This window comes from Salmo salar, chromosome 01 (genome assembly GCF_965601325.2).
Source record: "Salmo salar chromosome 01, fSalSal1, whole genome shotgun sequence".
In the NCBI taxonomy this organism is placed as follows: Eukaryota; Metazoa; Chordata; class Actinopteri; order Salmoniformes; family Salmonidae; genus Salmo; species Salmo salar.
Window position 1 is genome coordinate 155681039 of NC_138291.1, and position 14305 is coordinate 155695343.

Consider the following 14305-nt stretch of genomic DNA (forward strand, 5'->3'; position numbering starts at 1 on the left):
CGGGAGGATCTTGTTAATGATCTCAAGGCAGCTGGGACCATAGTCACCAAGAAAACAATTGGTAACACACTACTCCGTGAAGGACTGAAATCCTGCAACGTCTGCAAGGTCCCCCCCCCTGCTCAAGAAAGAACATATACATGCCCGTCTGAAGTTTGCCAATGCACATCTGAATGATTCAGAGGACGACTGGGTGAAAGTGTTGTGGTCAGATGAGACCAAAATGGAGCTCTTTGCCATCAACTCAACTCGCTGTGTTTGGAGGAGGAGGAATGCTGCCTATGACCCCAAGAACACCATCCCCACCGTCAAACATGGAGGTGGAAACATTATGCTTTGGGGGTGTTTTTCTGCTAAGGGGACAGTACAACTTCACCGCATCAAAGGGACGATGGACGGGGCCATGTACCATCGAATCTAGGGTGAGAACCTCCTTCCCTCAGCCAGGGCATCGAAAATGGGTCGTGGATGGGTATTCAAGCATGACAATGACCCAAAACACACGGCCAAGGCAACAAAGGAGTAGCTCAAGAAGAAGCACATTAAGGTCCTGGAATGGCCTAGCCAGTCTCCAGACCTTAATCCCATAAAAAATCTGTGGAGGGAGCTGAAGGTTTGATTTGCCAAACGTCAGCCTCGAAACCTTAATGACTTGGAGAAGATCTGCAAAGAGTGGGACAAAATCCCTCCTGAGATGTGTGCAAACCTGGTGTTCAACTACAAGAAACTTCTGACCTCTGTGATTTCCAACAAGGGTTTTGCCACCAAGTACTAAGTCATGTTTTGCAGAGGGGTCAAATACTTATTTCCCTCATTAAAATGCAAATCAATTTATAACATTTTTGACATGTGTTTTCTGGATTTTTTTGTTGTTATTCTGTCTGTCACTGTTCAAATAGACCTACCATTAAAATTATAGACTGATAATTTCTTTGTCAGTGGGAAAATGTACAAAATCGGCAGGGGATCAAATACTTTTTCCCCTCACTGTACCCCAATTTGGGGTGGAATGTCCTCCTTCTCTCTAAACATTACATCTCTGTTGCTAGGCAGGAAATTAAGGGAATGCGGGCAATAAACTGTTCCTTCTCCCTTAACGTGACCTGACCTGACCTCGTCCCCCTTCCTCACTAATCCACAGCTCTCCACCCTTATCAATGCCTGCCAAGATGTGATCGTCTTTCCTTCACTCAGTACATTCCAAGCTTAATTGCCTCTACCATATACATCCCTCCTACAGATAACCATTCACTTCTGGTGTAGGACTATGGCACCCCTTACGTCTCTGATATAACTAATGATTAATAATATTCAAAGTTTAGAAATCCGAACCCATCAGTATGCATTGGTTGAAGCTAAGCCAATATGACGCCAAAATTCGCAAATCAACTTGATTGAGCTGTCCGGCCTTTATTGAGAACCACATGCCGGATTTTTAACAGAGCCGTTAGCTAATGAGTTTTCAGAGTATTTTCTTCTTCTACCTAGATCAAATATTAGACGTTGGATTAAAACGAGACTATAATGTCCATAAAGTGACCATTGGATTGAAAATGTTTCGTATTGACTAAGTTTGTAGGTGCAACAGTTTTTATTAAATGTATAATTTATCTTTCTCGTAAACATTTAAGTTGATTTAAGAACCAACAATGTGCTACCTTTTATGTAGCATTTCTGAAATTAACCTTTCTGGCGCAGGCGTTCTGCTAGTGACCCACCTCGACAATATCCAGTGAAATTGCAGAGCGCGAAATTCAAATTACAGAAATATAAATATTTAACATGAAAATACAAGTGTTATACATCAAAATAAAGCTTAACTTCTTGTTAATCAAGCCGCTGTGTCAGATTTCAAAAAGGCTTTACGGCGAAAGTACACCATGCGATTATCTGAGGACAGCGCCCCGCATACAAAAGCATGAAAAACTTTTTTCAACCAGGCAGGTGCGCCACGAAAGTCATAAATAGCGATATTATAAAAGCCTTACCTTTGAAGATCTTGTTCTGTTGGCACTCCAAAAGGTCCCAGCTACATCACAAATGGTCCTTATGTTTGATAAAGTCCTTCTTTATAACCCCAAAAACTCTGTTTAGCTGGTGCGCTTCATTCAATAATCCACCGGTTTCCCTCCTTCAAAATGCATACAAAATTAATCCCAAACGTTACCAATAAACTTCTCCAAACAAGTCAAACAACATTTATAATCAAACCTCAGGTACCCTAATGCATAAATAAACGATAAAATTTAAGACGGAGAATCGTTATTGTCTTTACCGGAGATAAACAACAAAGAACACGCTCTCATCCACGCGCATGAAAACACTACATCCAAAATGGGAGCCACTTAGAAAACTACAAATTGTAGCACATTTTTCCATAAGCAAGCCTGAAGCTCTTTCTAAAGACTGTTGACTTCTAGTGGAAGCCCTAGGAACTGCAATCTGGGAGGATTTCGCCTCATAATAAACAGGACAGCATTGGAAACAATGGTAGGCTGAAATTATTATTTTTTTGGATGGTTTGTCCTCGGGGTTTCACCTGCCATATCAGTTCTGTTATACTCACAGACAAAGTTTTAGAAACTTTAGAGTGTTTTCTATCCAAATCTACCAATTATATGCATATCCTAGCTTCTGGGCCTGAGTAACAGACATTTTACTTTTGGCACGCTTTTCATCCGGACGTCAAAATACTGCCCCCTAGCCCAAAGAGGTTAACATCTTTTCAGCTGAATCTCAGATATCTCAGAGTTCTATCTAACCAGATCAAGCAACTCTGTTTCTCAGTAATAACACAGCTGCTGCTACAACATGCTGCCAGTCATATGAAGTAGAACAAACGCTACTGTAGATAGGTAGGTATATGGTGATATTCAAGCTGTGGTTAATCAATAAATGCAAACCATTAGTTAGGTCAATTTAGCTAGCTAGCTACCTAACTACATTTACAGTTGAATAGTTAACACACACACATGGACGCAGCGGTCTAAGGCACTGCATCTCAGTGCAAGAGGCGTCACTACAGTCCCTGGTTCGAATCCAGGCTGTATCACATTCGGCCGTGATTGGGAGTCCCATAGGGCGGCGCAAAATTGGCCCAGCGTCGTCCGGGCCGTCATTGTAAATAAGAATTTGTTCTTAACTGACTTGTCTAGTTAAATGAAGGTTACACACGCACACACACACAAACACACACACACCACACTGACCAAAAAGTAAGTGTAGGGCCAGACAAAATTGATCCACTGTTTAATGGATTTTCCCCCCAGAAAAGTGAGGCGAGCAAGCGGAAAAAAATAAAAAATTATAATTCATTAGGCGGATAAGGAATAAGAGTTCTTTACTACATTGTCCTAGGCTATATGGACATGAACAATATGCAAGATTTCAGACTGATTTTTCAGATTACTATTATTAATACATAAATTAATATTAATGAACATTATTCACATAGAATATTGCATTCTATTATACATTCTATCATATTCAAAAATGATATTTAAAAAAAAAAAGATGTATTATCAGTTCATTAATCAACTTAATTGTATAGCCTAACAAATTCAAGAATGATTGACAATTAAATAATTGTAATCAAATTAAAATGTTCATGCATAATAATGAGTTAATTACCTGAATGTTTCTCTATAGCCTTATGCGTTAACAAAATATTCATACAAATATGATTAGGACTCTCATAGACAAGGCCTTGTAGAAAAAGGGTCAATCAAGTTAGGTCTGCCAAACTAATATAGCATTGGAAAAAAATACATAAATCCAGCCATAGAGTATAACCTTTAATCATCAAAAAAATGTTGTTTCACATGCACAATTAGAAGCATCAATCTATATAGAGCAAGTGTGACTAAATTCGAAGCCAATAACTTTGCTCACTGCATCTTCCTTTGATTGTCTCGTCTGGCTGCCACGAAAAGCCCCCACCTGCTGATCTGCACGAAGTGTGTGCCTTGCCACTGGCAATGTACTTTGCTGGACATGCTAGCTGTTCTCGGCGGTGCATCATCACTTCAATCGCATTCCGTCATGGTGTTATCGGTTGGCCTACTACTACTACTGGTAGTACCGGTAAAATGTAAGTTATGAATCGCAAATCACCATACAGCTGACAAACTTCGATTTCATCCATCATTTTCAGTTCAATTTGGTTGTCCAAAATACTATCAGCTTGCACTGCGTCTTTGCTGATGAATGTCCTGATCTCTGGCCAGTCAATTGGTTAAATTACATTGTTTCGTCTATTAATCGCTTCTAATAGATCTGAAAATGATGCAATAACCATGTATTTTACCGACTGTTTATTTATAATGAGGGACGTCCCACTTTTAACCTGGACACATAAATAGTAGGAATTTGCACTGTCTTCAGCCATGACTGCATGAGAGAGAAATTAAACATCTGCACGTCGCCTGCATGTGCGAGCATGTGTTTTTCACTGTCCAATCCGAGGCTTGAACATGATCTGAGCGCGGGTCGGAGGCTGTTTAGTCTCTTGGACATCAACATGGGAAAGCCTCAAGGGAGAGCGGACAGTGCATTATAAACAAAGAGCCGCATATATTGGCCAAAAAATAACACATCTGAATTTTGTTTTTTGGCTTGTGGAGAAAAGTGAGGCGGGGCATCCGTTAAACAGTAATTCAACTTTGTCTGGCGTAGACAATTAGTAGGTGATGTAGGAAGAAAAGTGTTTCCAATGACATCTTATTTACTGCAAAACATGGAAATGTGCTATTTTCCTGGATGGTGATGTTGGGGTGGTGCTGAAGATGATAAAAATGAAGTTGAAATATTTAGATATTTCTCTTTAAAGGTTACAATAGCACTGCTAATGACAGACTAATGGCAAATCTGCCTTTGCATGTGGAAATGTTGTATAATGCAGCTTTTAACAGAATATTACCTTCCAGTGTAAAAACCATGGACATTAAAAACAAAACAAAAAGTAAGTGAGAAGGAGGGATTGGTCTGAAGCTGAAAAATAAGTTAAATTCACCACAATGCCTACTCCACCCATGCTCTACCAAGGTTTTCCAGCACACAGCTTTGACCTACTACAGTAGCTATGTTTGTCTGTTGTATTTCAAATAATGTCTATGTAGGTTGCTTAGGATTCAAACCTTCTAAAACAGCCTAATTCACTCTTCAGGAATAATGGACTTTACAGTGTCCTGCTATTAAAATAATGTATATACAGTATATACAGTGCATTCGGAAAGTATTCAGACCCCTTGATGTTTTTCACATTTTGTTACGTTGCAGCCTTATTCTAAAGTGGATTGAATTTAAAAACAAAATCCTCATCAATCTACTCACACTACCCCATAATGACGAAGTGAAAACAGTTTTTAGAAATGTGTGCATATTGCTTAAAAGCAGAAATACCTTATTTACATAAGTATTCAGACCCTTTGCTATGAGACTTGAATTTAAGCTCAGGGTATCCTGTTTCCATTCATCATGCATATTTCTCAGAATGAGAACGAGTTGCCAGTTCTTATATAAATGTGCCTTTTAATGCTCATTGCACATTTTATAAAACACAGACTAGACAGCTAGCACATAAGTCTGTGACTAAAATGCTGCTAGTGGTATGTGATACTCTCGTTTTAGTAGGGTCTGCTCTGTTCTACATTTTGTTAGTTGAGACATGAAAAGGGTGTTGTTAGAAAGGTTTTTGTCTATTACAGTAAAACAATATCTCTAAGCGTTTCGGTGTCCATTTTACCGATTCTGTTGGACCAAACCTCAAATGCAAATAGCGAATTTAAACTGCTTGTTGTCAGAGAGGACGTTGTCATTCGTCTTTGTTGTGAGTGGCAGGGGAAGGGGCTCGGTGTCTGTGTTTGAGTGCGAAGGAGCACAGTGCACACTGGACTGAAGCAGCAAAGCAGACGAGACCAAAAGACAGAGCGCTCATAAAAACGAAGGAAAAAAAAGATAAACCTCTTGTGATCCAGGCATTTGGAAAAATACGCTAAAGCATCAATTCGAAATACTTTGATATTGCCCAGCCCTAAGCTCAAGCTATATTTTGACAGAGCGGAAATCAGTATGAATGAGTACAACTTTATGAAAGTGGATAACCCTGTGACACCTGTAATATATGCAGTCCCTAAAGTCCATTAACGCCCTACTAACCCCCCCGGATGCTCTATTATTAACCAGAATAGGGAGCCTGACAGAACAGATATCCAGTATTTTTTTACTCATTTCTCAAGCCGTATCTCCTCTTTACCCTCCTTCACAAGGGACTCTATTGACATGATTCATGTACTCAAGACGATTCCCCAGGTCAATGAAAACATCCTACTCGTCTGTTTTGACGTTGAAAGCCTACAGTATACTCGTCTATACCCCTCCAAATTGGCCGAGGCCCTGACTTTTTCTTTTTGGACCAACTGCCTAGCTCCTCATGTGTCAGAGGCCTAGCAGAGCTGGTACTCGCAAAAAACAGTTTTATGTTTAGAAGTTACTTTTTCCTACAAACAAAAGGAACCGCTATGGAGAGTACAATGGCACTCAATTATGCCAATATTAGACTCTTAGAACATGATCACATTCTCAACCCTGAGCAAAATCCCTTTCTATCCAAGGTCAAACGTTATCGACGTTATATAGACGATATATTGGCATTATTTGATGGGATCTGGCGAGCTGGCCAACCTGCGGACCGAACCTATCTGGCCGGCTGGAGCTCTGGTCCTGCCGGCCAGATACAGTGCATTCGGAAAGTATTCAGACCCCTTGACTTTTTCCACATTTTGTTACATTACAGCCTTATTCTAAAATGGATTGAATGAAACATTTTCCTCAACTATGTACACACCATACCCCATAATGAGAAATCGAAAAAAGGTTTTTTGAAATGTTTGCAAATATATATAAAATAAACAAATACCTTATTTACGTAAGTATTCAGACCCTTTGCTATGAGACTCAACATTTGGCCCAGATGCAGACAGGATTGTGTCGAGGCACAGATCTGAGGAAGGGTACCAAAAAATGTCTGCAGCATTGAAGGTCCCCAAGAACACAGTGGAATCCATCATTCTTAAATGGAAGAAGTTTGGGACCACCAAGACTCTTCCTAGAGCTGGCCACCCGGACAAACTGAGCAATCGGGGGAGAAGGGCCCTGGTCAGGGAGGTGACCAAGATGGTCACTCTGACTGAACTCCAGAGTTCCTCTGTGGAGATGGGAGAACCTTCCAGAAGGACAACCATCTCTGCAGCACTTCACCAATCAGGCCTTTATGGTAGAGTGGCCAGATGGGAAGGCACTCCTCAGTAAAAGGCACATGGCAGTCCTCTTAGAGTTTGCCAAAAGGCACCTAAAGACTCTCAAACCATGAGAAACAAGATTCTCTGGTCTGATGAAACCAAACTTCAACTCTTTGGTCTGAATGCCCAGCGTCACGTCTGAAGGAAGCCTGGCACCATCCCTATGGTGAAGAATGCTGGTGGAAGCATCATGCTGTGGGGATGTTTTTCAGCGGCACGGACTGGGAGACTAGTCAGGATCGAGGGAAAGATGAACGGTGCAAAGTACAAAGAGAAACTTTCTGAAAACTTGCTCCAGAGTGCTCAGGACCTCAGACTGGGACGAGGGTTCACCTTCCAACAGGACAACGTCTCTAAGCACACAGCCAAGACAATGCAGGCGTGGCTTTAGGACAGGTCTCTGAATGTCCTTGAGTGGCCCAGCCTGAGGCTGGACTTCAACCTGATCAAACATCTTTTGAAAGACCTGAAAATAGCTGTGCAGTGACGCTCCCCATCCAACCTGACAGAGCTAGAGAGACTCTGCAGAGAAGAATGGGAGAAACTCATCCAAATACAGGTGTGCCAAGCTTGTAACAACATCCCCAAGAAGACTCGAGGCTGTAATCACTGTCAAAGGTTCTTCAACCAAGTACTTAGTAAAGGGTCTGAATACTTATGTTAATGTCATATTTCATTTTTTTTTATTGTAATACATTTCTAAAACCTGTTTTTGCTTTGTCATTATGGGATATTGTGTGTAGATTGATGAGGGGAAAAAGCTATTTAATCAATTTTAGAATAAGGCTGTAACCTAACAAAATGTGGAAAAAGTCAAGCGGTCTGAGTACTTTTCCGAAGGCACTGTATATAGGTCCGGCCAAATACACTACAGGATCAAAAGTATGTGGACAACTGCTCGTCAAACATCTCATTCCAAAATCATAGGCATTAATATGGAGTTGGTCCCCTCATTGCTGCTATAACAGCCTCCACTCTTCTGGGAAGGCTTTCCACTAGATGTTGGAACATTGCTGTGTGGACTTGCTTCCATTCAGCCACGAGCATTAGTGAAGTCGGGTGCTGATGTTGGGCAATTAGGCCTGGCTCGCAGTCTGCGTTCCAATTCATCTCAAAGGTGTTCAATGCAGTTGAAGCCAGGGCTCTGTGCAGGCCTGTCAAATTCTTCCACACCGATCTCGACAAACCATTTCTGCATGAACCTCGCTTTGTGCATGGGGGCATTGTCATGCTGAAACAGGGAAGAACCTTCCCCAAACTGTTACCACAAAGTTGGGAGCACAGAATCGTCTATAATGTCATTGTATGGTGTAGCGTTACGATTTCCCTTCACTGAACCTAAGGGGCCTATCCTGAACCATGAAAAACAGCCCCAGACCATCCTCTTCCACCAAACTTTACAGTATGCATTTTGCATTAGGGCAGGTAGCGTTCTCCTGGCATCTGCCAAACCCAGATTCGTCCGTCGGACTGCCAGATTTTGAAGTGTGATTTATCACTCCAAAAAATGGCGGCGAGCTTTACACCACTCCAGCCGATGCTTGGCATTGCACATGGTTAGTTTAGGCTTCTGTGCGGCTGCTCAGCCATGGAAATCCTTTTTATGAAGCTCCGGACGAGCAGTTCTTGTGCTGATGTTGCTTCCAGAGGCAGTTTGGAACTCGGCAGTGAGTGTTGCAACCGAGGACAGATGATTTTTTGTTATGCGCTGCAAGCTTCAGCACTCAGAAGTCCCATTCTGTGAACTTGTCAAATCAAATTTTATTGGTCACATACACATGGTTAGCAGATGTTAATGAGAGTGTAACGAAATGCTTGTGCTTCTAGTTCCAACCGTGGAGTAAGCATTTATTTGGGGGTTGTTTCTGAGGCTGGTAACTAATGGTAACTAATGAACTTATCCTCTGCAGCAGAAGTAACTCTGGTTCTTCCTTTCCTGTGGTGGTCCTCATGAGAGCCTGTTTCATCGTAGCGATTGATGTTTTTTGCGACTACACTTGAAATGTAAAAGTTATTCTAATGTTCCGTATTGACTGACCTTCATGTCTTAAAGTAATGATGGACTGTCAGTACTTTTTGCTTATTTGTCACAACACAACTGATTGGCTGAAACGCTTTAAGAAGGAAAGAAATTCCACAAATCAACTTTTGACAAGGCACACCTGTTAATTGAAATGCATTCCAGGTGAGTACCTCATGTAGCTAGTTGAGAGAATGCCAGGAGTGTGCAAAGCTGTCATCAAGGCAAAGGGTGGCTACTTTGATGAATCTCATCTAAAATATATTTTGATTTGTTTAACACTTTCTTGGTTACTACATGATTCCATATGTGTTATTTCATAGTTGTGATGTCTTCAGTATTATTCTACAATGTAGAAAATAGTAAAACTAAAGAAAAACCCTTGAATGAGTAGGAGTTTCCAAACTTTTGACTGGTACTGTAAATCATCATATTTGCGTAGAGTTGAGGCGCTTACAGAAGTTGCACACATAGGAAAAACATTTTGTAGCCTTGGATTGGGGAAAATTGTAGCCTTTTTATAAAAGCATTTCATGTCTTTTTACATGACTGGCAGAATATTTTTTAATACTGCACAAATTATCGAAATGACAGGCTACTTTGACTCTGACATCAATAAAATCTCATATCAATAAAAACAATCCATCAGTAGTCTAGGCCTAGGTGTGTGTGGACACACATTGTAGGCGGAAGTTATAGTCCTAAAAATGCTTTCCACTTTCACTGACTCACCCAATTATACACAGCTCACTCACCAGTGATGTCCGATGAGTTCATGCCAAAGCCTATATTTTGAATTTTATTACAGCATACGGATTCTAGTCTTTTCTTTTCAGCAGGTGCCATTTGCTTTCCAACCTGTGTTTTCCCTCGATTGCATTTTTAATATTGCAAAAGGCCTGTTTTTATCTGCATGCTGTTCACTGACAGATTTGCCGCGTGCTCCCGACTGTAGGCTATCCCTTATTGGGCTACACAATCCACAGCTAGGCAACATTTTTTTTAAAGAAGCTATTGATCCTCGGTGGCTAATTTATGGGCCTACTCATGGTGTAGTAGGCTATTCTGAATTATTTTCTTTCTGAACAGACAGCTGTAATTCTATAACTTTGGCAAATGTATTTCAATTTATCAGGGGTGCTGCAGCTCCTCCAGAAGACTTTACACATCTATGATTCTATAAGGAAATAAATGAATTGCATCGCTGGAGAGATGAGAGTTGCAGGCTCATGTCTATCAGAGCAGAGAAAGGGGGAGAGATCATATAAAGTTAATCTTATTCTAGTTCTGTGAGAGATACAGTTGCACTTATGACACAGCCACTCCCAAGCATTGGTTTCAAACATAGGTTAGTTACTGTGTTGCGCAAACCATAAGTCCTGGCCGGCCCAACCCGAATCAACTCAGAATATCTGTCCCGGGCTGAAAATCACATTTTTCACTTCGTTTTTTGTGGGGGGCAGGAGACTTAATGACATTTTGATTGCTTTTATTCTAATTTGTACATAGCAAAAAGTGTAATTATTTTTCATGCCATGAGAGGTACCAGGTCTTGCCAAATAGGTTCCGGAACAAAACAGTACGAAGCGGAGAGGTGGTGTATCCTGTTTTGGGAAGATCCGGCTCAAATTAAGCATTGGAAGTCGGAGATTTCCGAGGTCCCAGTTGTTTTGAACACTGTATTAGTCTCAGCCGAGTGAGGGAAAGAACAGCAGAGAGTCAGCCTCTCATGGTCCCTGCTCTCTCCTTCCTTTCCTCCAAGTGAGACTGACCAGAGAGAGCAACCTGGTCTCATTTCGTATTCTTCTGTATGTAAATTAAAAACACTCCGATATGTTACGAATTACAATTCGTATTATAATTTACGAATTAGCAAAACATATAAAATGTTAGGAATTTGTAAAATGCATGATATGTTATGAATTCTAGCTAGGTGGCTAACATTAGCTAGGCTAGGGGTTAGGATTAAGGTTAGGGTTAAGGTTAGGTGAAGGGTTAGCTAAAAGGGTTAGGAGAAGGGTTAGCTAAGTAGTTGCAAAGTAGCAAAAAGTAGTAAGTAGTTGAAAAGTGGCTAATTAGCTAAAATGATAAAGTTGCCTGTAATGAGATTTGAACTCGCAACCATCTGTGTTATTTTATTAGGAAAGCAGCAGCTACTCTTCCTGGGGTCCACACAAAACATGAAACATGACATAATACAGAACATTAACAGACCAGAACAGCTCAACAACAGAACTAAATCAATTGAAAAAAGGCACACGTAGCCTACATATCAATACAAAATCTAACCATACCAAACGTAACATATCACACTAATCTGATTGTCCCGGATTTAAATTGACTATGTTACGGCTAGTCTATTAGACCAGGCTGGAGAGAGGGGACACAGTTTTCCACCGCATCTACCTCGTGCACAAATTCATGTTGTTCATTTGACCAGAGAATGTGAAATATTCCTTGATATTAAAATAGACACGACAAGCTGCTAAAATAATAAAAACGCAGAGCTATCACTACACTTGGCTACTCATTCATTGCAATGCGAGTGGATGTAGGGAGAAGCACGTTTTGTGTTGAATTAAAACAGTGTTGACATTGCTGAGACATGAACTCATAAAAACAGCAGCTATTTGCTGTATTCTTTGACAGTCTCTCGCTGGTCATGGTTTTAGAAGGTATGAAATCATGTAGGATAGTATTTGGTAGGATAGTATCAATCTTTGCTGTGGCCAGGGGTCGTGGAAACTTGAAGCACGGTGATTTGAGCTATCCGATTGGCCAGCGCAGTAGGCGCACTCGATTTAGCCACATATCTCCCGGTCCGCTAGGAATGCCTTTAAGATGGACCAGTTGATCGCGGCATTGTGGTGCTCATGTGAATTCTTTATTTTTCAGCTTCAGACCAATACCTACTTCTTACTTAACAGTTTTTTGTTTGTAATATTCTTTATTCATACTTCAATATATTTTCTGTAGACTCTGATGATTCTGATGATGATGGGGATGGCAACTACCTTCACCCCAGCCTGTTTGCTCCTAAGAAGAGCTCTCGCCTTGAGGAGCTGATGAAGGTAAGGACTCGTGTGTGTGCTCTGACTAGTGTGTACTCTACCTGGCCCAACATGACCTCTACCTTAACGCTTATTATTTTCCCTGAGCGTTTTCATCTATTGAAGATGGTCTGAGAGGTGCATTTTACTGTACACTGGGCTGAGATTATTGGATATGAGAAACCATTACTGTGAAAAGCACTTGTGAATTCTTCACCATATTGCTTTGTTCTGTTTTATTCAGACAAATAGTTATCTTGGCTGCAGAGGGAAGAAAACTGTACGACTATAGACTGAGTTCATCTGAGGGCCTTTCTGGAGCAATTATCTCCCATCCATAGGGGCTTTGCCTGTTCATTCCAACCCACAATATGTCTATTAAATGTTCATATTTAACTTTTTATAGGATTTAACCATTTGGTAATTGCGCCAATGGTTAGGTTTTTAATGTTCAAAAGCCCATACACTTCTGAATTAATAGCACATTATTGTTAAGTTGTTCTATTCGATGGCACAATTTGGCCTGAGTTCAAAGCATCTCACTTCAAAGTGCTTTAGACCTGAATATCAAGAGAATGTCATCTTTCCTTTAGAACTTTGAAGTCTGTTCATTGAAAGGGTTTTGATAACTCATATGCCAACTCTTTTTGATTACACCAGATTGCACACCATAAGGCTGGAGACACTGTTATAAATCAACAGTATGTTTATAAATTATTCAAAGGCCACACTAATAAATGACTTGCGATAAGTAGGTTATACCACATAACATAGAGAAATATAGCATAAAGAAACCATTTCTCTGCCTTGACTTGTTGCCCTCACATAAGCTAGAGGTGTCTCAGTTTCACAACTCTATATCTTCCCATTGTTGAGGGTAATAAAAGAGCTGCTGATTGTTGTTCTAAGCCTTCTAACAAGATCTATTTGTGTTGTAGCCTCTCCAAGTCATGGACCCAGACCATCCACTGGCAGCGCTGGTCCGGAAAGCCCGACAGGAACAGAACGGAGCCGCCGCTGCTGTAGCTGCCGCCGCCATGGCAACCAAGCCAGTGGAAGTGCCCGCAGAGCTGGCTGTGCCAGCCACACTGGCAGAGTACACAGCTGACCGTGAGTACAGTTTCTCATTTATGAGAGTCGAACTGGGTAACTGTGAAATCCAATACCTGAGGAGCATTCATATTGGCTCCAAGGGAGCCTCTTCATCTCAGTTTAGTCCTGGTCCACTTCATTTCTCTTGCCATTTTCTTTTTCATTTCCCTTTCGACACGAGCTCAGTCTCAGACAGGCAGAGTGGCACTCAATTGTCTAGTATTGATCACTGAACCCCTGGAGGCGAAAAGAATGGTCCACTTGTTAGAATTCTCTTTGTTTGAGAGGGATATTGGTGTTCACATCAGATTAGAATGTCTTTCGGGGGAAAGGTACATTGAATCAACAAAATATTGATCAGCCACATGTTCCCACTGGCAAACCTTCAGTTATTCATGTCACAGATTGTGTTCACAAATTGCTGAGATCAACATAAAGTACCTAGATCAAATATGCTCCGTTTTTCTGATAGAGATTCTGGGCTGTACTTGAGATTGAGATGAACTGGCAGCAGCAGTGTTGGATTGATGATGTGGAGTGTGGCCAGAGGGGCTGTAGCTGTGGAGGGTACCCTCCAGCTCATTGTGGAAAAGCTCATTAACATGGTCTCCTGTAGGCCCATGACTCATTACACTGCTGAAATGTCCTCTACCAGGAGTTCAATAGTAGAAAGCCCTTCACCACTAGAGCAGTGCAATGTTGATCAACCTGAGAAATTCAGCTTGGTCAATACTTTTCCTTGAAGACTGGTCAGCATAGACTGTATCGAGAAGCGATTTTCACCATTTGTCCTTGGGTGGATTGTGAGTACATAAAGGTTCTTAACACTTTTCAAAGTCTCAGAG

General features: G+C 41.1%; 1 protein-coding gene across 2 annotated transcripts in view; it reads left to right on the forward strand.

Annotated features, from left to right (window-relative positions):
• Positions 1 to 14305, forward strand: part of LOC106566361 (splicing factor SWAP) — a 130557-nt gene that overhangs the window by 23436 nt on the left and 92816 nt on the right. For both annotated transcript variants that reach the window (XM_082955394.1, XM_082955395.1), the window contains exons 6-7: positions 12295 to 12389; positions 13307 to 13478. In XM_082955394.1, the coding sequence (XP_082811520.1) occupies positions 12295 to 12389; positions 13307 to 13478 (267 nt within the window). The remainder of the gene's footprint in view (positions 1 to 12294; positions 12390 to 13306; positions 13479 to 14305) is intronic.